Source organism: Otolemur garnettii, unplaced genomic scaffold (assembly GCF_000181295.1).
Source record: "Otolemur garnettii isolate 467f Iridium unplaced genomic scaffold, OtoGar3 scaffold00013, whole genome shotgun sequence".
Classification (NCBI taxonomy): Eukaryota; Metazoa; Chordata; class Mammalia; order Primates; family Galagidae; genus Otolemur; species Otolemur garnettii.
Genome location: NW_003852408.1, coordinates 21,853,542 through 21,878,590, shown reverse-complemented (window position 1 = coordinate 21,878,590; position 25,049 = coordinate 21,853,542). Strand labels below are relative to the sequence as shown.

General features: G+C 35.9%; 1 protein-coding gene across 4 annotated transcripts in view; it reads left to right on the top strand.

Moving 5' to 3' along the window:
- The window catches only part of MAP2 (microtubule associated protein 2), a 139,488-nt gene extending 115,792 nt beyond the window's left edge, over positions 1–23,696 (top strand). For 2 of the 4 annotated variants that reach the window (XM_012802274.2, XM_003784986.3), the window contains 5 exons: positions 1,511–1,658; positions 5,936–6,276; positions 15,899–15,980; positions 19,444–19,556; positions 19,778–23,696. In XM_012802274.2, the coding sequence (XP_012657728.1) occupies positions 1,511–1,658; positions 5,936–6,276; positions 15,899–15,980; positions 19,444–19,556; positions 19,778–19,993 (900 nt within the window). In that variant the 3' untranslated portion in view covers positions 19,994–23,696. Of the gene's footprint in view, positions 1–195; positions 367–1,510; positions 1,659–5,935; positions 6,277–13,807; positions 13,901–15,898; positions 15,981–19,443; positions 19,557–19,777 lie in introns of all 4 variants that reach the window. The other 2 variants (XM_012802272.2, XM_012802273.2) reach the window with 2 other exon arrangements.
- Positions 23,697–25,049: the final 1,353 nt, after the last annotated feature.

Below are 25,049 nucleotides of genomic sequence, written 5' to 3'. Positions count from 1 at the left end.
GCTCAAACGGTTGTTAAATGAAAATCTGTTGTTCTCCCCATAGATACATGTCTGTTGTTGATTATAAACATTTATCATGTGTTTTTAGTAAGGAGAGACATTTAATTTCTTTTATGTTTGTACTTCTTTTTTATTTTCCTTTTACTTCATAGTTTGGTTTATTTTGTGCTTTTGTTTGTTTTCTTCCATGGCTAGAATTCTACTTTGTCAAAGATTCCTGCTTTACAGGGTAGCACAAAGTCCCCAAGACACAACTCAGCCTTCCCTAGCACGACTAAAAGGGCTCCATTTTCTGACAGTTTTTTAGTACAGCCCACTTCGGCAGGCTCCACAGACCGTTTGCCACACTCAGAATCAGGGAACAAGGTAAGGCAGCGGGTCGATTAAAAGGTGCAGAAAGGATTATAAATGGGGAGACGGTTAGAGGACACGATTCAGGAAATGTATGACTTTCAATTCTAAAGTCTATAAAAAACAGATCCTATTGAAAAGAAATACAAATGAAAAGCTTTGATAAATAGTCTGCCTCGTTAAAAAAGAAAAAATGTCTTTTTCTAGATATACTAACCTTATTAATTTATTCTTTGACTATCTTATAAAATATCAAATATAAACAGAACAAAATATATTCTGTTACATATGATATATTTAATATTTTACAGTGTAATAAAAGATTATATTCTGTACAATACTATATAAAAGCGATTTAGAATCAACATTAGACACATCATGGTTTAAAACTACCTCTGCCATCTATAAACTCAGTGATCTTGAAAAAACTACATAAGCTCATTAAGACTGTTTCCTCAGTTTGAATATATGCATAATATTTTGTGGTGAGAATGAAATTATACTGGGTATAAAGTGGATAAAGTCCCTGTCACATAAATGCAGAATATGTAGAAGTTGTTCATTGTTAGGAATACTATGTGTGCATTGAGCTATTATCAGTCTTTTCTGAGGAGTAAATTTTCCTGCTAGTGAAGATTTCTCAGTCAAATTAGTAATTTGCTGGAGATTTTGCTTGAGTAAATTCACTTTACTCCTATTATCATTTAGAACTTGAACTTCACAATTAATTATCAAGATGACTCATTCCAAAATAACATATTTATATAAAATCTCTAGGCTGATATGAACTCCAAGTGTTAAACTATAAATGCTTTTCTGTTTATGAAATTCGGTAATGTGTATTAAAAGAAATTCATCTATTAGCACAGGAGGAAAATTAGCTAGAGCAGTAGTTCTCAACCCTCCTAATGCCACAACCCTTTAATACAGCTCCTCATGTTGTGGTGACCCCCAACCATAAAATTATTGTTTCCAAGTACCCCATCCTTGCTATAGCAACGAAAATAATTTTATGGCTGGGGCACAACATGAGGAACTGTATTAAAGGGTCGCGGCATTAGGAAGATTGAGAACCACTGAGCTAGAGCCATGTAATCATTTCATGTAATTATAATAAAGAGTCACAAGAACTCAAAGTTCTTTTGTTTTCCCCAATCAGGATGGAGTAACCAAGAGCCCAGAGAAACGCTCTTCTCTCCCGAGACCTTCGTCCATTCTTCCTCCTCGCCGAGGTGTATCAGGAGACAGAGATGAGAATTCCTTCTCTCTCAACAGTTCCATCTCCTCCTCAGCACGGAGGACCACTAGTAGGTTTATTTTGGTTTGGTTTTCTTTTTAAGGATTATTTTTTTAAAATCCTTCAAGTGTAATCAAGCTATTTATGTACTATCTATATATGATACATATTTGTAGACTTAATTTTTAAATAAAATATGCATGAAGAACAGATATTTGTCCTAAGAATCAGAAAATCCAGACTGCAGAGAAAATCAATAGTCAGATATTTTTAAGCTATACATCTATATAAGCGTCTATATAAGCCAGGTCAACAGTCAAAACCTATGATCCTGCTCAATTAAGAATTTGCATTCCAATAGCATGCTCTATGCGATGACCTCATTTCTTTCATTGATGGTCTGTTATTGACCAGACTGGTGATTATTACAGTTTATGTAACGCTCTAGTCGTTACACACTTTATGTCCATTACTGCTATGACTGTCCAGTAAAGTGTGAACCCAAATTCTTTCCATAAGTATTTTTCTATGCCCGTTCAACAAAAGTAGCTACCATTTATTGAGTACATATAGGTGCTAACATCTAAGACACATTTTTCACTAAATTTGATTAACAGTGCCACTGATTAGTATTAACAACCTCAGTTCAACCTATTAGTAAGAAAACTGACCTTTGAGAGAAGATAACTGGCTGAATGCCACATAGCTAGTGAGGCATTGGATTTGGTTTTCAGCCCACTGATGACTTCGCACCTTGTCCTTTTAATGTCTATTCTACATTTAATTGGGAAAAAGACTGCAAGAGAACTGGTCCAGAGAATCACTTGGAGAACAGCATCTCTGTCATTTAAAAAACTGTTATAAAATGGTAAAAATTGCCACCACTGTCACATTTAAGTTGATTTCACCACTTATATTTTTAAATATTTAGCAATATTTATTCAGATACTCAATAATAAATTGTGACTTTGTTATGTGATGCCCAAAGTGTTTTTGCCTACAATGAAAGTCTATTGGAATTTCAAATTGCGACCAATACTGTTAGTGTCCCTTGAAATATGTGCTAGGAACCTTCTGAAATCACTTAAACTTTTTTAACCATCGCTAAAACAATCAAAGGAATTAGCTGGGAGGGCAGTTAGCAGTTAGGAATCTCCAGGGAAGAGACTTTAACTCTGAATACCTGGAATTGGAACTGGGCATGACAAAGACCCCAAGTGCTCCCAAAGGATCATCCCTCATTACACTTGTGTTTGTTGTTATGGAAACAAAATGGCATGTTCTCCATAAATCCACTTATTCAGGCCACTGTGTTCATCTGCCTTTTAAAATGTATCTGCTTACAAACGGCTTTTTCCGAGCTACTGCAGCTATTCTATTTTGACTTTTTAAATTTTCTTGCGTTCCCAGGCATATGCAACGCATTATTTGCTAATGAGCTTAACTGATACTCTGATAATTTAAGGACATAGGTTTTATTTTATCTCCGCATGCCAAAAGCTAAAACACAATTGAAAGAACAAGCAACTTGCCTACTTTCATTCACCTGCCTGCTCCTCAACTACACACAGGAATATTCTAACATTCCATGCAGCCATTGAAAGGACTCAGAGGTTACAGTGGCATGCGGGAAGCTCATCTGGCCCCAGAGGGAAAGACATTGTCACTGAGGAGCTGACAACATAACAAGAGCACAGTTTAATAAAGTGCCTTAAAAATTGCTTTGATATCTTATAGGTTTAATTTCAGAATAGGGAACACTCAAACTTACCATTTTGATGGCTAGAGCATATTTATTATAATAAAAAGTGATGATGTATATTGAACAGCAGCTGTGGGAAAGGCCTTCATACTTGTAGTTTATCCTTTCTCCACATGTAAAACAAAACCTTATCTCTTTACTTTTATGAAGCTTAAAGCCATTTTCTACCAGAAATTATTCTTATTTTTTAAAAAAATTATTCTAATAAAATAGTTATCCATATCCAGAATATTACTTCAGATCAGTCTCCATAGAGTGAAAACACCTTAGCACACTTTGATGAATTCTAAATCGAATACATTCCATTAAAAAACATACGAGCACTGCTGTGTTCAGCCTCTGTGAAAGTTTTCAGGGCTAAGTACAATGGAAAATACTACGGAGTAGTACGGAGAATATTCCTCTCCCGTACTGTCTGAGATATTCATAACTGATAAAATCCTAGGGGAAAAAAAAGATTTGAGAAAGAAATAAGGTTTCTGGAGAAAGTTTTCAGAAGAATGTAGTGACAGACTCAAGCCTACTTTAAAAATTTAGCCAATATATCCAATGTACTGAGCCCTACTAGGAAACCAATTATAGCCCAAGAATGCGGGGAAAGGGGAAAGGGAGTGGAGGGGAGGGGGGAGGATGGGTGGAGGGAAGGTGATTGGCTGGTGGGACCACAACTACGGTGCATCTTACAAGGGTACATGTGAAACTTTCTAAATGTAGAATATAAATGTCTTAACACAATAACTATTATGAAGGCTATGTTAACCAGTTTGATGAAAATATTTCAAGTTGTATATAAAACCAGCACACTGTACCCCATGACTGCATTAATGTGCATAGCTATGATTTAATAAAAAAAAAAATTATCTCATAAACAAAGTAGGGGTAAGGAAGCTACAAAAAGCCAAGCCATGGCTGTGGTTGGTTCATGCTGGTCTTGAAATGTCGTTTTTGTGGAAAGCAACGAGAATCACAGAATCCACACTAATTTACCACTTTAGTCTTCTCATATCTCATTTCATGTATCAGTTGAAAAGTCTAACTATGACCTTATTATGTTTAAAGACCAAAATGAAACAGGGTACCTTTACTGGATACATGAAAACTGTTCACTGAAAGAACCACTGAAGCTGTTTTGTTTCTCCAGAAGATTAACTTAAACTGATGGGTAGATTGACAGTGTCTCTAGTCACAATTACATAAAGTCTCTTGAGCTCACTCCTTGTAAACACTTAAGCAAAGACTCAATGTTCCCTTCTCAAAAAGAACTTCCTGTACTAATGATCAATTGCATTAGGTGACCTCTAAGATTCCTTTCACTTGATGTTTTAAAATTGAATTATATGTTCATTTATTCTCTCCGTAATTTCAGAAGACCCATTGATTTTACAAAGTATACATATTCAACAGTAAAAGACAAAAAGTATGCCTTTCCCACAAAACATAAGTTATAGATGACATGTGAGTGCTTTAAAAAAGGTAAATTCTTAGATGTTAATTCTCTGGCTTAGAATTCAGCAGCATCTGTGTAGAGGAGTCTCAAGGTTCTCAATTCTGAATTGGGAACAAAAAGCGCTGCCCCTAACTTCTGTGTTGTGCATCTTTGGTTGGTTAGCAATTGTTTGGTATTTACAGAGTGCTTGGAAATCTGTGTTGCTTTCTTATTTTTGTAATTCTTTCAGAAAAGTCTTTGACATGGCATTCAAGAACATTCAAAAAGATATTATGAGAGAAACATCGTATCGATAAATAGGGGCTAAATTAATCAAATGAGGTTGAGCTTAACTTGAGGCAAAGAAATACATCGTAGAAAATGTTGAAGAATTAATGATGCAGGATTAGGAATTTAACTTCAGACTGCCACACTAGTGATGAAAGCACCATCAGGCACGACGTTCCCAAGGAATTTTATATTGTTAGAACATCCCAATATTCTAAAGAACTAGACTTACTTTTAAAGCATTGATATAAGTTTCCCTCTAAGGGGAATACATGATAGAATAATGTCTGGCAGCTTTTAGTAAACTCATATGCACCTCACATTTTTCCTAAATAATAAGCTGAGGGAGTAATATTGAAACATGATGATTCCATAAATACCTTTCTACGTGATCAAAACCATGTGATCCAAACAATGGTTTTATATTGTATGTTTACCTGGATCTCAGAATGAATTTACTACACAGTGGTATGAATGATCTAGATATCACTCAAGAAATCTTCATTAAATAAGGGTCCACCTACAATGTCAAGTGCAGACTCTTTTTCAAAGTAAAAGGCAGGTCCATATGCCTTAATGGTCACACAATGGAGCAATAATTTGTGACACACAAATAATGAGAATTAAAGAGAATAAATCAGGTTATATTTTTGTACTGATGACAATCCATGTTCAAAAGGATGTCTTTAGGTTATGAGCCTAAAGAAAAGAGACTCTTGCCTTTTTAGCATTACTATGAGAATTTGTAGATATTTCTAAATGCTTTAGAAATTAAACATAATATGAGTTCCAACCATCTATGGGAAGAAGGATATTGTGAGGAAAACCTTTGGATGCTCTGGTTTGATTTTCACCATGTTTGTTAATATAGGGTCAGAGCCAATTCGCAGAGCAGGAAAAAGTGGCACCTCGACGCCCACGACCCCTGGATCCACAGCCATCACTCCTGGCACCCCGCCAAGTTATTCTTCACGCACACCAGGCACTCCTGGAACCCCTAGTTATCCCAGGACCCCTCACACACCAGGAACCCCCAAATCTGCCATCTTGGTGCCCACTGAGAAGAAAGTCGCCATCATACGCACTCCTCCCAAATCTCCTGCTACTCCCAAGCAGCTCCGGCTCATTAACCAGCCACTGCCAGATCTGAAGAACGTCAAATCCAAAATCGGATCGACAGACAACATCAAATACCAGCCAAAGGGGGGACAGGTAAGAATCACATGAGCACATATTTGCTGCCAGAAATAGTCTCATTAACATTGCCTTCCTCATGTTATAAGCTATTGGTTCTTAAAAAGGAGGTAGAGGTGTTAAAGAGTTACTGTTCTCAATTTATTGCTAAGAACTGGGGCCTATTGGAAGCTAGCCTATTAAAATACAATGAAAATAGCATTATATGTCCATTCCTTGTGGTTATCATGAGAAAAATATTTGATTTAACCATAGAGGAGAAACCTTTAGTTGATTGACTTACAGGTGTTTTTTGGCTGTCTCTCTAATGCTTTGTGGATTTTAAACTTACATTTCTGGTATAAATTTGATTTTTCTATTTTATATTCTGACCATTATCTCATTTGGCTGTCTTTTAGTGATTATGATTTCATCTCCTTCCCAAGGAATTCCTGTGATGCTTTATACTATTTTTTCATGTTCACTCCAAAATATGAAAATGGTTCACCAAGTTTCTCTTTTGGCAACTATTGACCAAACATTCCTAAGGGCAGGTATTGCTATTGGTAATAGACATTCTATAGGTTCTGATGAGTAGAATTGTAGCATTCAAACTTGTACTTATGATTAATTGTATTGAATAGAGTTGTTAGTAAAACTTATGAAATTTTTTTATTTCAATAGATTAAGAGGTGCAAGCAGTTTTTATGTACATGGATGATTTTTAGTGGTAAAGGGTGAGTGCTTAATGTACTCGTCACCTGATTGCATTTATTAACTTATAACTTCAACTCCTGGGCAAACATTCGTGTCTTTTCCAAGCAGGGGTCCTTGAGATCTATTTTAACCTGAACCTTGCTTTTACGCTATATCTTTAGACAAAGCAATTAGGCTGGAAGGAAATTATACAAGTATTATTTAGCATTTTCCTTATAATACTGAACCACTTATACAATAGTTCAAAACTTCTGTCATTGAAGAAATAAAAGAATACATCCATTCTTGAAAGAAAAAAGGATGAAGGTGATAACTTTTTACGTGAGCAAACGTGTAATGCCCTTTCAGTGTTCCACAAAAGCCTTTCCTTTGTAACCTCGACGTTTTTCCTGCCACTCTCCTTTTCTCATAGTTTCTACCACTGAATTGTGGTATTCTTCCTTTGTGCCAAAGAAAATCTATTTTCAGGCAGGTTTAGAATAAAGATCTTGCCAAAATGTGAACCTACAAAGCACTCCTACTCACCGTTCAAACAAAAATCAGTGTTGCTCCTTCCTTCAGCAACAAACTTCTCTGCTACCTCATGATTCTGGTCAAGAAAGCCCAAAGAATTAAAAAACATAACCAATGGGGCAGGAGAGGGGAGATGGATGTGCCCTTTTCAAAACAAGTACTATAATGTCCTATGATAATATAGCCTGAGATGTTTTTGTAATAACAATTTTTGTCTTACACTCTATTTTTTTTTTTTTTTTGCAGTTTTTTTGGCTGGGGCTGGGTTTGAACCCGCCACCCTCAGCATATGGGGTTGGTGCCCTATTCCTTGAGCCACAGGCACCACCCTGCCTGAGATGTTTTTATAGAAAGATGTTACAAAAGACATGAGCTTTGAGAAACTTTTTTTTAACTTCATGAATGAAATGTTTTTAAGCAGATGAGAAAAAAAAAAATCAAAATTCTACCAAATTTGAGCTTTAAACTAAACTCCACAAGACTCAAACTATTCTTGCAGTCTTTTGAAAATACCCAACTATTGCATTGTTCTTATGTTTATATTAAAACATAAATGCACGTAATTATAACTGTAAGTTGAATAAAATTAAGTTAGTAGCAATTGAAAACTTCTTCATTTTAGCTTGTGATGAGAACTCCTTGAAACAGAGTAACTAGGTTATCTATTTAAAATAAATTATTTTTATAAACGTCCCCATGTCCTAATATCCTCCTTAACTAAATGTGGGTTTACTTGATTATATTCTCGAAAATATTAATACTTAAAAGAATCTGTTTCTTATTAGAATCACAAGGAAATAAAAGTTATATCCAAGATTTTTTATTAAAACTAAAAAGAAAATGTAATAAGGGAAAGGTTGTTATAATTTGACATCAAAATTTAACAATATGTGATTTTGTTCAGGAGACTCATTAAGGTAGAGAAGCAGAAAGAGTGGTTTTAGCCTCAGCTTTGCAGGAATCTCTAGATTAGATCGATCCATAAATGTGAAGATATCTATTTTCTTTCTCTGTCTTTATCATATCTAGTTATATTTTTATGCCTGATTTCAATTGACTTTTACTACATTTGGCAATTCATAAAATTGGTATAAAAGTAGCTTATTCTTTTAAGCTGAACTAAACCTTCCCTAGAGATTATGATAGTTAAGGACTAGTAAAGACATATGACACAAAAATTACAGAAAGAACAAAAATAGCCGTAAAATCACAGTATCTTTTGAAGAAAATCTATTTTTTCATCAGGCAAGTGTTAACTTGTTGCAAAATTATTCTATCTCAGCATCAGATGACTTGGAAAAAGTCCCTACCAGTGGAGTTATGAAGTAACTTTTTTGCACTAGAAAGAGATGTTTCCTCACCAAGATAAGAAACAGATGGAGGAGATTTGCCTTCCATTTTGTGGTAGATAGCAGAAATGCACTGAAATTGGAGGGTAAAATGAATTGGAAAATTGGTATGTATTGCAATTGAACTGTCTTTGCAGGAAAATGTATCACTCAGCACTTCAGCAGTGTCCCCTTAAGAAAGCTTCCTTACAGAGCAGGATCAGATACACGGAGGAATTCCCACTTTGTGGAATGATGGGAAAAAATTTTCTGTTAGGGCTTCTTATAAATTCTGAAAATGATATGTTAAAATCCTTTATTATTCGATTGAGTGCCTATAAATGCACACAGTTAAAAAAAAATTGAATTGACTAACCCAATTGTAAATTGATTGCCTAGGATATTTGAATGGGTAGTGGCCAACCCAGGATCACTGTTAGATTTTGCAGTAGCGACATGTGATCTCTAAGTACAGAGAGCAAAATATTCATACAATTCTTAATTGGTGAAGAGAGGAGTAAATTTGAAGATATAATGTTAATTTGGATCATTGGCACAGGCTCTATTGTGATAAAATTTGAAGTGGTTAGGTTGTATGTAAATGATTTAATTTTAAGGTCCAGCCCAATGGCTTATGCTTATAGTCATAGCACTCTAGGAGGCCAAGGTGAGTAGATTGCTTGAGGTCAGGAGTTCTAGACCGGCCTGAGCAAGTGTGAGACTCTGTCTCTGTCAAAAGTAGAAAAACTAGCTGAGCGTGGTGGTGTACACCTGTAGTCCCAGCTGCTCAGGAGGCTTAGGCATGAGGATCACATTAGCCCAAGAGTTTGAGGTTGCTGTGAAGTGATGATTCCATAGCACTCTACCCAGGGCAATGGAGTGAGACCCTATCTCAAAATTTAAAAAAAAAAATTAATTTTGAAATCTTTTTTGTTGTTGTTTACTTACATGTTTTGGGACCTAAATAACTCCCCTTGTTGGAGACCTTTATTTCTTGCCCCCTTTGAACATTTATTGCTCTTCTACACATATGGTTTTTGTGCTTATAGCTATTACGCCTTCTGTTAAAGTCCAGGTTTCTGTTGTCAGGCTCAGCTCAGCTGTTCAGTTCAGCAAGGCAAATCAATGCCTAATGGAATACAGACAATAGGTGAAGATATGAGTAGTTTTACAGAAAGCAAGTGAATCTCTCCAGCAAAAATACAAATTCATTCTACTAGAAAGAATATATGCAATCTCAGACTCACTATAGATAATGATCTTGGTTTGTTTAACCTGAGGCATGGGTAAAACTTTATTACATGCTTTAAGTAGAAGCTACCCTATGTAGTTAGCTCTCCAATCTACATTAAATCTAAATTTTGGAATAAATAATGTTAGTTCTATAAGAACATGGCTTCCTGAATTAAACAGAGATAAGAAAATAAACAATTTCTCTAAATATGTAGCATAAAAAATGTAAGCAATAACTTATTGAACGGTGATTTTTGCCTTTTCTATCTATGAATCAGGATTTTTTTGCAGGTAATCTGATGTACATGGAATACTACTACATGTTTTGATAGATTTCTCATTTTTTTATCCTTTGGCCTTATGAAGATCAGTTTGAAAAGCACAAGTTAAATGCTCTTGTAATAGTGGAGAGTTACTAATGAAATGGTTCCACAAAGGTTGTTTTCATTTACTTCTTGGATAGAGAGGTTACTTAGATCATGTGGATTTGATTGACTGTCTTATGAATTATGTGGTTTTGCTTCATTCATGTCAGGCGTTTTCAAGTCAGAGAGGCTAAAGATGGTGGCATCTTCAAACAATTCATTCCTGTTTAAAGGGAGAACTCATCCTTTATATAAAGAAGCTTATAGAACTTGTCACTGTATTACTTTCCCTGACAGTGTTGCCCTAGTATCTTTTTAAAACAATGTATTTGGAGAAATCCATTAGACTAGGAGCACGTCATCATAATCTAGAAATAAAGCCATCTAGCTTCTGTGGATCAGTTCCATACAGATCCATTGAATTAAAGGTCATTGAAGGTCAGAGATAGTCATCTCTTTCTGGTCCACCCTTCACATTTTCACAGAATAGTAAACAAATTTCATATTACCCACACTTTCTATGTAGAACTTTTAATATCATCTTTTAATGGCTAAGCTATAAAGTCAGAGTCTGTAACTTGTATTAAAACAAAAATTAGTCTTGCACGGCACCTGTGGCTCAAAGGAGTAGGGCACCAGCCCTATATGCTGGATGTGGCAGGATCAAACGTAGCCCCAGCCAAAATAATAATAATAATAATAACTAGTCAAAAAAATTTAAAGAAAAAAGTAATAGTCACTTATCTGCAAAGCATGTAATTTTTTATACCTTAATGTTTCTTGTTTGCTTCAACTTCTGTTATATAATATGAAAATGCTAATTGTATTTAACAATGCCTTCTACACCAACACATCAGGGTTGAAATGTAGAAGTTCTGAACTTTTATAATATTTTTTATAAAATAATTTAATGCAAATAATATGATATATGATACACTATTAAAAACATATTTTGCTAATAATACTGTGTCAAATAATGCAATGTCATATTGCATTTTTATCATATGCTTTTTCTGCAACTGACAGGTTATTTTAAAAAATTCTAAAAGTTAAGGTTTTAAAATAGACTCTAGTTAACTGATTTTTTAATTTCTATAAATAATTTAAAGGATATGGTATAAGATATTAATTCTAGTTTCAGCCTTGGCATGTTAAAATAATCAAGAGTTGTCTATATCTTTAATAATTCCAGAAACTCAAACTTTTGTATTCATTTACTCATCTCCCTTTCTCTCATTTCATATCCTGGCTATCTTTAAGTGTTCTGAATAGCTCTCACATCTGCCCATATCTCTCAGTCTCTTCTGTACTACTATAGTATAAGACACATTATCTCTTGTTGACATCACTGCCATAGTCAGTTAACTTGTCTCCCTGTGTCTGTTCTTTGCTACACATGTTCTACTCTCTATTCTGTAGCCAGCCCTCTCACCCCATTTGTCATTAAACTTTCCGTTGTATAATTTAATGTCTGTCATATCTCAACTACTAGACCATAAGCTCTGTGGAATCAGGGACAAGGTCCATCTTGTCCTCAGGGTCCCAGGTATTGTAGGTGCTCAATAAATACTTATCCATGAAAGCTGAACGAATGTTGTATACCATATTAATGGAGAGAAGCCCAACTTTTGGGATCCTAATTACTTCTATATCTCTATACCTTGAGTTGACATGTTGGCCTTTTGATAAAGAAAGAAGCATCAAAGAATGTCAGATTTTAAGAAATCAAAATCCCATTGCCTAAATAAGTCAAGTTGACATCAAGATGATGCCTCTGACTTGTAAATCATTTTCCTAAAAACTGTATGGTAGGAATGTATTTTCTTTCATTTTACATGTTTCATATTTCCAACTGACTGGCAAGAGTGACTTCTTGTCTGCAGGCATAACCTACATGTTATCTTTCTATCCTTTCCTAAAGGAACCATGTTTTAGAGAAAAAAGCATTAATTTCTCTAAAGGAAAATTAAACATATATGGAGAGAGAGTAGAGTGGCAGATCATTTCATTTAGTCCGTTATGATAAAATCCAACTAGAGTTACACAGGGAATAGCCAGAAAGTAACTATAATGTTCTTCTCTATTGCAGTGGAAGGATAAATAGAATTCTTTAAAATAAAATAATTCTGAATAGTTTTCAATGATATTAACCTATAGTTATGCAACTTCAGGCTATATGGCTTTTATGCAAATGAAAATTCAACTGTTTTTGCAAGTAAATCTCCATTGTTTACCTAATACCCTTGAGAATAAAATTCTTCTTGCCAGCCTGCCACTGGGAATATTGATTGGTTGAAGAATGATCAGTTACAGACTCAAAACTTGGAATGGGGGCATTCTCAAGAGAGATATTAATAACATGCAGAAAGCCTGGTGATAAATTTGAAAATGTACACAGTCCTTTAAAGTATAGACTGTAACATAGTCTGGCAAAATATAGAGGATAGCAATTGTGGAGGCAGGGAGAGACGAAGAGTAGTAGTAGCCGCAGGAAAACAAAACAAGCAAATGGCCAACACAGCAATAGAAGCAAAAACAACCTTTCTTTCCATGCTCACATTGCTTATCTGTCCACCCAAACATGCAAGGCTCAAAAGACATGGAAAAAGTCACAAGTGTTACGAATTTGTAAATTATTTTACGCCGGAGTTAAGTCTCTCCAGATCTGGATTTACTATTGCCTTCAAGATGAATGGTTGACTTTGTGAGACTAGAAAATAAAACATATAAACTTAAATCTACTAGATCCAATCAAAGCCATGTGTATATGACCTAGAACAAGTCATCTAACCAAGAGGCTTTAATTTTCTTCTAAAGATGGAAAAAATGCTTTAGGTAATGATGGCACTTGAGCAGTTGCCATTAAGGGGCCTTCAGAAGATCACTGTGACCTACAACATTCAGCCAGACCACTTGTGAACCTCACTTGTGCTATGTAGACCATTAGCCATTCAAGTCAAGTATACAAGGAGATTAATACTTGTGACAGCTGAACTGTGGTGTTTGGTGGTGGTGGGGCTGGGATGTCTTTTAGGATCCTGTGCTGAACAAGGTTTAGTATTAACTACTGTCAAACTTTAGAGTGGACCTGAGTCCCAGTGTTGCCCCCAACCTTGGCAGCCTCCCTATCACAAATGATTAGAGTTTTTTTAGTTACTCCCATGTGTTTTCTGATCACATGTAGATACCACTTGGGATACCAAAGGCTCAGTAGCACTTGGGTCTTGAGAGAGTAGAAGAATCAGGGCTCATATTTACATAATAGAACTGCTCTTCGGATCCAGTGTTTTTCTCTTAAACAAATATGTAGGTGGAAGGGAGTCTGGAGCCTCCTTGGTGCTACCCATTTTAGGTCCCTGTACCCAGCATCTTGAAAGAAAAATGCACAGTGAAGTTACCTCCAATTCCTTTTAGGTTAAAATTTTAAACAAGAAGATCGATTTTAGCAAAGTTCAGTCCAGATGTGGTTCCAAGGATAACATCAAACATTCTGCTGGGGGCGGAAATGTAAGTAGATGCTTCTACCAGAAAGCTGTCCTGATTATGTGGAGCCACCTGCACAGCCAGCCCCCTGTCTCTTTCCCTGCCTCCTTCTCAACACGCTCCTGCCTCACACTGCTGTTCCACTTGTCCCCCTGGTACGGTGGCTTGTCAGGCTTGCATTTTCAGTGATGGGCTTCTCATCCTTCCCTGTAGATCATTAGCAAATTTCTCACTTTCAATTGGAAAAGAAAACCATGAGGTGCACCATGGTTTTCTGGAGGATGGCAAATCCACTTCACTTGCCATCTTTGTTTGCCAGCCCTTTTGTCTTGAAGTGACTGCCTCATGCTGTCTCTACTCCCCAGTGAAAGTCAGCTGGGCACACACTTGTCCAGCTCCATTTAGCTTACCCTTGAGGAAGAATTGATATACTTGTAAGTACCCAAAGTGTGTGATATCAATCTTCAGTGGTTCATTATTCATGAAAGTTGGGATATCATTTAGAGTAACGCAAAACTGGTGAAGCATGATTCATCTATAATTCAAAGGAAAAAGATTCAAGTCCCAGTACACCCTTTATCTTGATGGGATTTTTTCCCTGTATCTTTCATTTAGTGTAAATAATACCCTCTGAGAGAAAGGGAAAGATGAATCCGTGTCTCTCAAGTTTGAGGCAGAATTGAAATGGGCAGGCAAGCTCAAGCTAAAGGAAGCAGGTTCTTCATCCAACACAAATAATTTTCAAAAAATGTATTAGGTTGACTCTCTGGTCTACAGATCCTGTTACCTAAACCTCGGGTTCTGATAATTTATGACTTAGATAACTTACAGGTATCAAATCTAAAATCCTATCTTGTCTAATAATCATGGCTACTTTCTCATCCACTGGGAGAAGTGGAGTTAAGCAGTGAAGAGGGGAGAAACAAGCAAGTGCCCTTTAGGAGAACCCGTCACCGGAAAATCAAAGTAGCTTCGCTGAACATAAAGCTATTACTGTCACGGGAAGTCCATAGCAGTGTTTGCTGGGCTCCTTTGAGGATGCTCAACCAAGCTTCAGGGTTGGTCTTTCCACTGACATGGTTACAGTTCATTGGTGTTACATGAGTGTGAGTTCACACCCCGTGATACTATCACAGAAGCAGCCCAGTCCTCGTAATTACCTTGAGGGCATGAGGGAATGGATCCCCTGAGCCTCTAACACAGGTGCTGCTGGTCAAAACACCCCACTGGAAAAGGACAAACTAGGATAAGTAAAGATCTTTTATTATTATTATTATTATTATTATTAAGGAAAGTAGAGGAGTTCCCAAGCCTTTAAACAATAGTCTTCAACTTTCTCCTACAAAAGAATCCCTTATTATAATATGTCTCCTTCAGTCATTCCCTTGTGCTCTGATGCAGATGGCAATGGACCACACTTAGAGAAGACTGCTTCTATGTGGGGACAGGAAAATTTTTCAATAAAACCCAAAGAAGAAAAAAATGTTGCTATCATTTTATAATGTGCTGTGTAAGAAAAATTTCTCTAGCCAAGATAGGACAGTTTAATAACAGCTCAGGAAAGCACGTTTAGACCTTTCTTTTATCTTAAAGCAATGTTGGTTTTGTGGGAACTGTGAGCAACATTGGTCACTTTTATCTAAAAAATCACTTTATAAAGAATAATTCACTTTGTAGCTCTTCGCTTATGGAAAGGCTTAACACAATGCGGCTTAGTTCTCTGAGTGGAAGCTTGCCTTATTAATGCAAGTGTTTCTATTCTCTTGTGGCATGATCTGCTTTCTACTAATAAAATCTTCTATTCCAGGATTTCCTTTAACTTGGGGCCTTCTTTCCAATCCAAACATGTGGGAGAACATATGGGAAATTATGTTTTCCTGTGCGTGTGTGTACTTCAGACTGGGTTTCTGGATATACTGTTGCATGTTATGAGTTTGGGTGTATTTCTAGATTTTATGTGTGGACTTGGCTTTTTTGTCCATGTCAAAACTATTTTAAGTATGTCTTATGTGGTTCACATAGGTGCAAATTGTTACCAAGAAAATAGACCTAAGCCATGTGACATCCAAATGTGGCTCTCTGAAGAACATCCGCCACAGGCCTGGTAAGGAATTTATAGAAGTCTGAGAAATGTTTAACAATAGTCAGGAAATCGACAAGCAAAGTTTTTGTGTTGTTGTGAAATACCTAATTGGAAGGATGTTTCAAAATCCTGATACCTCCTGCTTTTATTAATATAAGCTGAAGTTAGAAATGTTAAGACATTTTCATGTGGGATAAGTGAACCCAATTACCACAAATAGGCCACATATAAAACAGGTTAAAGTTTAAAAGTCCATAAGATGCATTAATCTTTACGGACTCAACATGGTTTTCAGAGTTCTTTTCAAATATGTAGTCTATAAAATACATTGGATCATATACTCACATATGATAACATCAACTGAATAAGGTTTTCCATGAAACTTATTTTTTTCTACATTATATAAAATAAGCATTGTGCTGTGCAAAGCTGAAGACATTTATTTAGCCAATGGATTTTTCAGATTCTTTATTAGGTCAATAAGCAAAACGCAATGTTTCCCCAACTTGCTTGACAAAGGACTCATTTTGTTTTCTCAGAATACCTCCTAGGAAAAATGCTATAAAGTAGATTTTTCATTCATACTCGCTATGGGTTTTTCCCCCCTTTAAGATGTGAATTTAACACATATGAGTCATTTTTTCTGGGCTTCATGTATTATATATTTTTGTTAAATTCTACTTCCATTGATAAGTAGTAAAAGATAGCTATCAGAGTTGTAATGTTCTTAAATATGTTGACATAATACATAAATTTCCTTTGAATTATACAAAGACAAAAGGAAAGCAATTGTGCTTGGCATTTTAACATATAAACCAAGAACTAGGTATTTCCATGAATCATTGTCTCAAATGTTATCAAAAGCAACCTGTAAGAAAAATTGAGCAATAATTATTGAGAATTTGTTGATTGAAAACCAAAGACAGGTAAGATAAGTTTTAAAATGCATAAGTACGCTGAAAATGTCTGGAAATCAGGACTCATTTTATGAAAGGGTGTTGGTAAGACAAGTCAAAGCTCTGTGCCTGGCATCTTCGTTAGTAGTTTTATAATTGCTGCTCTGGAATTAGTTTTTCTGTCATTCCCAAGTCAGCAGGGATGAAGTCCAATACTACTCATCTTCATGAGCACTTAATTGACTTTGTACTGCAGTGTCAACAGTATGACTGAAATATTTGACCACACTACCTATCTTTGTGTAGAACATAAAAGAAAAATACTGGAGATTAATTCCAGACAGTAAGGATATAGTTAGTCAATTCACCTGAAATCTGAATGTACAGAAAAATCTCATATAAATAAAGAAATATTCTGTGTATAATTTTCTGGTCATAAAAGACTGTTGTTATTGACTCCCCTCTATTTCTAAATCTAGCTTTTACTTCTATTATTACCAAATTAAATGACCAAATTCATAAGGAGGCGTTAGTATGACAATTCTTGACAAGAGCAAGCTTTTCACAGTTACTTTGAAATGTGGAATATTGAAGAAGAAAATAAAGAAAATAATTCAACACTTAGAGGCATAAATTAAATACCCTCTCTTCTCAACTTCATTTATAAATCTTGCTAAAGATTATAGTCTTTTGCAATTATTGCTCCTGGTGGATGCTAGAGTTCTTCAAAACCAAAGACAGATCTCTGAATTCAAATGGGCCTATCTAACAGTTACATAAGAATGTCTAGCGAGACCTCAAAAGAAATAGACTTCTTGTGCTTCCTTTTTTGAATATATTTTGGCTTGATATTGCATTATTATCTTTTCTCCCTCAGAAGGCAGCTCAGCAAAAAAGTAACAAGATTATATTGACAATTGCATACATAATATAATGAGAAAGGAAAGCTTAAGAAAGCAATTTCTATCAGAGGCTACCCCAAAATACAAAAATACCAAAAAAAGAAGTTGATCTCTTCTAGTTTAAAGTCCAATGTTCTCTAGCCACTAACCAAGATAAGTATGTTTTTATGAATCATTATAAATCATGCTAATCTCATCACAACCAACAAGTAAGACCAATGCAACCAGGTAAAATATGAGGAGAAGAAACCTCTGTGAAATGACGTGTGTTATAATGGAAGGATAACTACGTATCTCTTATAAGCATGAGTTAAATAAGATTGTGTATTTCCTAAGCCTTCAGGAAAAGAATGAATGGATGTTTCTCCAAAAATGTAATCTAATAACACCATATAATTTTAAGAAGTCCCTGTCCAGGAAGTTGGATTTTAGCATGGATATGTAGGCATTGCAGGAGAAAAACACTGCAAGGTGTAAGAGACCTATATAGGCTTAACAATCCTCCCTCTTTGGCCTACAGGGATACATGGGCAACAAGAATCCCAATATTGAAAATGTTATTCATGTTTTCATAGAGCCCCAGGCATCTTTCCAAATCAAAATCCCAAATGAGAGTCAATGATAGTAGAGGGTCACATTGCTAACCACTACTAGCTTTCTAGAAATTGCATGTGCTGAAAACCAAGTTGCCAATGAAAGTGAAAGCAATGTTTTTAGGTGGAAGGTAGGAGAAAGTCTATTCTAACTTATTTCCAGATCAAAGACATCAGCAGACACTCAAGGTTGGTCAAGGACAGGCTAAAAGAAAACAAATACTTATCCAGTATAAAAGAGCTCCCTGCGTTTGAAAGCCTAAGACATACAGGATAGCTGGGGAAGACCACAGTGGGTGTCAGAGCATGTACCCTGAGAATCACCAGATCGTACAGTTTCAAACTAGTTAGCAGTAGAGGAAATGGCATGGCCCAAACAATCTCGGTATTATCAGATCAAGGTCAGTGTCAAATTAGACCTATGGCATTTATATGAGAAAGCTATCTCCTTAAATCTCTTCCCTATCACATAATATGCTAATTAAAATGGGAGGCTCTTAGAGCTAACTAGTTATAAACAATTTAGCTCCCGACTCCTTTCATCAGTGAAGCCATCAATGTTGAAAACTTATAAATGAAGCTATTGCCCATATGTGCTCCATTCTCTCTGGATAAATGACATGGTACCATGAACAAAAATAAAGAAGAGTTTTCATTTCAATTTAACTTTCTTCCTTAGAAATGAGAGGCTATTGCTCCTCAGCCTTTTGGCTAAGATCAAGTGTAGAAATAAACGAATGTTTCGAGTTTTTAAAAGGGTGCAAATAGAATTTTTTATCTTGTTATTTTTTAGAGTTTCTATTGAAAGAAAATCCCTCCTGATTTCTTAGCTTAGATATGGGTAAAGAAAAAAGATATTAACATGTTAAACAATCCATAGAATGGTATAAAAAGAATGTCGTGATCTTGGATGGTATAGGGAAATGGTCTAGAAATTCTAAGATTCCATTTACACGTATGGTTGGAGATACAGTAGAGGTAATAAATTTGTAGTTTGCAGTTGTCTACCTATCACAATCATTTTGGAAAATAGTCACCTTAAATGCAAGATATAATTTTAGCAAGGTGTTTAAAACCCTTTCTCTTGTCACAGGTGGTGGACGTGTAAAAATTGAGAGTGTAAAACTGGATTTCAAAGAAAAGGCCCAAGCTAAAGTTGGTTCACTTGATAATGCTCACCACGTACCTGGAGGTGGCAATGTCAAGGTAAGAAACAGGGACATGGGCAAATCTTGTCTTCTTTCGTTGAATCCTTCTGAAATAACTTTTTATCAAAGTAGATCCCAGATTGAAGACCTGGACAAATAGAAAGAATGGATGACAGAGCTGAAATGAAGTCAGTTTAGTCTCAACTCTGGGATGTAGAGAAGGAGCTAGGGCTAGTTAAGATGCTTGAGTTAATGAGAACCGATGCTTGTCTTAAACAGATTGACAGCCAAAAGTTGAACTTCAGAGAGCATGCCAAGGCCCGTGTGGACCACGGGGCTGAGATCATCACACAGTCCCCAGGCAGATCCAGCGTGGCGTCGCCCCGACGACTCAGCAACGTCTCTTCCTCTGGAAGCATCAACCTGCTTGAATCTCCTCAGCTTGCCACTTTGGCTGAGGATGTCACTGCTGCACTTGCTAAGCAGGGCTTGTGAATATCTCTCATTTAGCATTGAAGTAATACTATTTAGGCATGAGCTCTTGGCAGGAGTGGGCTCTGAGCAGGTGTTATTCTCATTCTTTGAAAACCATAAAATAAATAATCTCATCCCCAAACTGTAGTAATTGTTACAATTTTATATTTAAAAAATGAATAGTATATGCAGAAATTGACCTGATTTCCATTTGCAACAGGAAGACACTGGCTTTACATGGGTACAATTGGACAATTATTTTTGCTCTGCTCTGTTTTGCATGAGTATTATTACTTTTAAAAAAAATTGCATTTTTACCTTTCATGTGCCTGAAGGCTATCCACTACATTCTGAAAGGCCTTGTTAAAATCCAAGCTGCTCTTTTCACGATTCTGTTTCTGAGTGAGACAATAAAAACTGCCCATTGTAACTTATGACAGGTTAAACTAAATCAAGGAGTCTGATTGAATGAAGGGAAGAACATGTAAGAAATAAGTTTTTTAAAGTGTTATTTTGTATAAATGGGAAGAAAGATTCGATTAAGTTATTAACATTTGGAACCTGGATAATTATATCAGAGTATGTCAATCCAATAAATTATTTAACTAATTAAAAAAAATAGTTACAAAGCATTTGAGCTGTGGTGAGGAAGTGGTATAAGAGTGCGTCTCTTAGGAAGGATGTACTTTTCATTAGGATGGACTTGTGTCTGATTAGAATGTCAGGTGATTGGCTAGATTTGTGTCCATACTAACAGTTTCACACCCCCTTTTCATCTGTTTGATACAGTATTATAGATATAAATATATATATATATATTTCTCTGTGGCCATTTGTGATACTTCCTCATATACTTGAATATTATACTTCTTTATTCACAGTATCTGTGTCTCCTGCACCCTTTGGTGTTGAAATTTTAGATATGTGAAAGTAGATGTTAGCAGGGTTCTCTCCCTATTTAAAAAAAAAAATTAAAAAGACAAAAAATCTTAGCATGAAGTTGCTTTCTATCACAACTCAAAGCTGTAACCCTGTTTTAGTGCCAGATACAAGTCTCTCCCGTAATGCTAGAAAAAATTATTTTTCTCTGCTTTCACCAACATGGAGTTTGTGGGGGTGGGTCCAGTTATACATGAAAGGGTTTACAGATTGTTGGTTCAAGATTATGAATTTATCTCATTTTTAGTCACAGAAGAGTTTTGGTTTTCTTCCTATAATTATTCATGAACCCAACAAGATTTTTTTCTTTTTCTTCTTTTTTTTTCCATTTGCTAAAGTTGAAACTAACAGTGGTCATCTGAAATATGTTTTCTTATTTTTTCCAAATGGTATCTATTTGTTAAATTCTCTAATAGACGATACTTGGCTTTCTTACCCAAACTAAAGCTCCCTTGAACAAAAGAAAAAAAATGACATTTTGTGAAGCTATCACTACAAAACATTTGAGACACAGATATCTAAATCAGTTTTTTTTTTCAAGACTCTAAAATTGTGCTCTCTAAAGGAACACAGTGTGACTTCGTATATTTATCAGTAGATGATATTGTTCAGACTTTATATACCATCTTAAAATTGAAAGGCAATTACTTAATTTGTCTCACAAATCATTCATCTCAGACTTACAAATAAGCAATGACATAGTCAATGGCCTGAATAGGGCAAACAGCTACCAGGCTGGTTGGGCATTTTTTAGTATTTTGTCTGTTCTTTTTCTTGCTCAGGGCTGGTAAGCTAGATATGATCGATTACAGACAAATTGTCTGCTAGGTGTTTGATCTCTTTGAGCCAAATCAATTCTCGAATATAAAGGAGGAAATGATGAGCATGGACTGAGGCAACGAGGCAGTATAGGAGCATCTAAGAAAACAGCCAACGCATGTAAAGACAGAGAGTCACAGCTGCCATACTGTGACCCCGTGGATCTGGCAATGTGCGATTGCCTCAAGAGAAACCCTAGGAGCAAACCCACACCTTTCATTCTCAGCTAAGAGATTTTACACAGGCAAACGGTCTTAAACCATTTATAAATTAGTTATTTGATATGAGAGTCAAAAACTTAGAAGCTACTGAGTATAACCATGAATGTGTCTATTTTCTGCCTAGTAATTGCTGTGAAGTTTGATTTGACCAATCTGGGCAATTTATTCATCCACTTCCTTTGAAATGCACCAGAAAATAAGAGAAGAAATGGTTGTGTGGAGATTTATGGTACTTGATAACATGTTTTGATAGTGCTAGATAGTGATTAAAGTTCTCCAGAAAGAAGTTAACAGCTGGTTAGAAACGTTTTAACCTATGAAGCAAGAATTTTTTTCACCTTTGTTTAAATTTTTTAATAAAAGTGAGGACTGAGTAAACCTAATAAAAATAATTTTTAATAAAATTTTAATAAAATGTGGTTTCTTACAAACACTTGTCCAAAATAAAAATTATAGAAGGCACTAAATTATTAGATTTGGTATTAAAACAAATGTCTGTTTTGAATTACAACAAAATTATAATTAATAAATGTTCTTGCTTTGTGTGGAAATGTGATTTTTTTATAAAATTCACAAAAGGAACTGATAATTTATACCAGTAAAAGAGAGAAACGCACAGGCTAAATGTCTTCTTGTGGGGAGAAGGGGTAAAGCCCATCTTGCACTCTCAAGATAATGACTCAAATTAAGCTTTCTGAACACCACTCTTGTGGGGACACACATACGCTGATCTAGAATTGAAATCACCATGGTCTCAGTTCTAGATCTACTTTTGCCAGTTTCTCTCTGGCTTTAGCCTTTGAGAACCTGTTTAAGGATACATAAGTAATCCAGAGTTCTAAAGAGTTAAAAGGCCAACCGCTCCAGGGAACTCACTCTCTGGGTCACCTGCAACCAAAAATTGGATACCTTACAATAATGCAGGAAAGACCTAACTTCATGATGAGTTTCAAAGGCCATGTTCATTTAGGAACCAACTCTCTCTGGATTCACCTGCTGAATTCCAGCAGGGTGATGGGCTAAAGTCCTACCTCCAAGCATGACACCTGTGTAACACCAGCTAGGCGTGGCAGAAGGCTGAAGAGAGGATGGTGTTAAATAGAAGAATGTACCAGTTCTCCACACACATATATAGTAAAACAGCAGGCATGGAATAATCAGACAAAATCTAACATAATTTTGCCAGTATTTTATTCAAGGAAGAATCTGTGGTCGATTCTGATATAGCTGCAACTATAATTTTTCTATTTTTCATGCCACAAAAAGGAAAATAAACTATTCATGGCCTAAGTAGCAAAGATAAAGTAGATTCATGGGTTGGGAAAGCAAATTCCAGGCATTCCTTCAAAGACTGATGTGCTAAAATCAACACTGATGTTTGTTTTTTCACACCCAGGATTTTTAGCCTGGGTGCGTAGGTGGAGGCCAAGTCCCTCTGCAGGAAAAAGCTTATTTTCAAACTCAGAAAATGTCAATCATAAAAATCCACTTCAACTTTAGCAAAAAGAAAAAAAAAATCAACAAAAAGTATACTCTGTATGCTGGGATTCCAAGGTTCTAACACACCGTTACAAATCTGTGGGGGGTTTCTTTCTTCTGATAATTCTAGAGCCTGTTACCATAGAAAGGCATTTCTTCGATGGCTGGTTGTAGTTAGTTCATGTTTTTCAATCAAATTTGCAAATGTATTTGTTGCTGTATAGTGATTGTTTTGCAAAATAAAATTGCTTGTCACCTAACTGCTAGTTGTAGTTTCAGATTGTTTAACTGTGGCTTCTTATCTGGAAAAAAAATAATGTGTGTGTGTGTGTGCGTGCGCATTGTTTGATCCAACCAAAGAAAAATTATGAAGAGAATGAAGGCTGTATCTGCTGAACTTCTGCTGTGTGTCAGGCCCTATACTTGGTGATTTTATATTAATTCACCTAAGTAATGAGGAAATTCATGTATCTTTTGTCAACACTGTATTAGCAGGATGTTATCTATTGCAAGTGATATAAACTTGACATTGGCTTACGCATTTACTAGCTCAAGTAACTGACTAGACTAGTGTATCTGCCTGTTTAGGATCTAGGCACTCAAAAGACACCATCAGGAATCTTTTTCCAACTTTTAGTTCTACTTCCTCTATGTTGGCTTCATTGTCAGGCAGACTCCCCTTCCTTGATGGACACTAGAAGCTCCCAATTTCATAACCTATCAAAGAAAGCCTCTTTGCCAGGGCACTACCCCAAATCCAAGGCCTGGGTATCATTGAACTACATGGATCAGCTGCCTACTTGTGCTGATGGCCAGGCCTGGCTCATGTACTCATCTCTATCACAGATGGTCGGAGTAGGAGGAAAGTAAGGGGAGACAGGGTCTCCTCCAAGCTACACAAGCCAATCAGAGGACAGAAATGTTTTCTCCAAAGTTACATCAGTCTATTGCTGCCAGAAGAGAGAGGAATTAAAGCTGTAAAGACCATACAAACAGATATAGGCCTATGTCACTATTGCCCCACCCCTATTCTCTATTCATTTTTTAGCTCCTTGCTACTCAAATTGTGCTCAGGCTTCACAGGAGAGCCTGTTAGAAATGCAGATTCTCAATCATTCCCCCTCCCCAGACCCACAGCATTCCCGTAGGTGATTTGTCATCGCACATTAAAATTTGAGAATCACTCAGCTCATTCAGCCCTTCCTAATGTGCTGCAGGAGAAAGAGGCCCTTTGCAGTCCTCTAACAGATGAAAATCATCCCTAAGACCATTTGAGACAAGATCCTTCTGACGTCAAACAGTTTAGTTTTTTCCTAACTTTCACGTCTCTTATCAATGGCATCATCTCTTCCCATTCAGTCTCCTTTTGCCAATAATGCAGACTTGCTAGAACTGAGCAAAAAAAAATCACTAGGGTTTCTCTTTAATAATGCCTTTTAAGTTAACACTGATTTTATCCTCTAAGAGTCTTTAAACCACAATGGATTAAGACATTTGTCTACTAACATGAAACACAATAAAATTTCTGATTACCATTTTTATTAATTATAAGGCAAAGAATTTACTTGCCTTTAGAAGAGACAAACAACTCATTCATAATGTAGAATAACATTCCATGT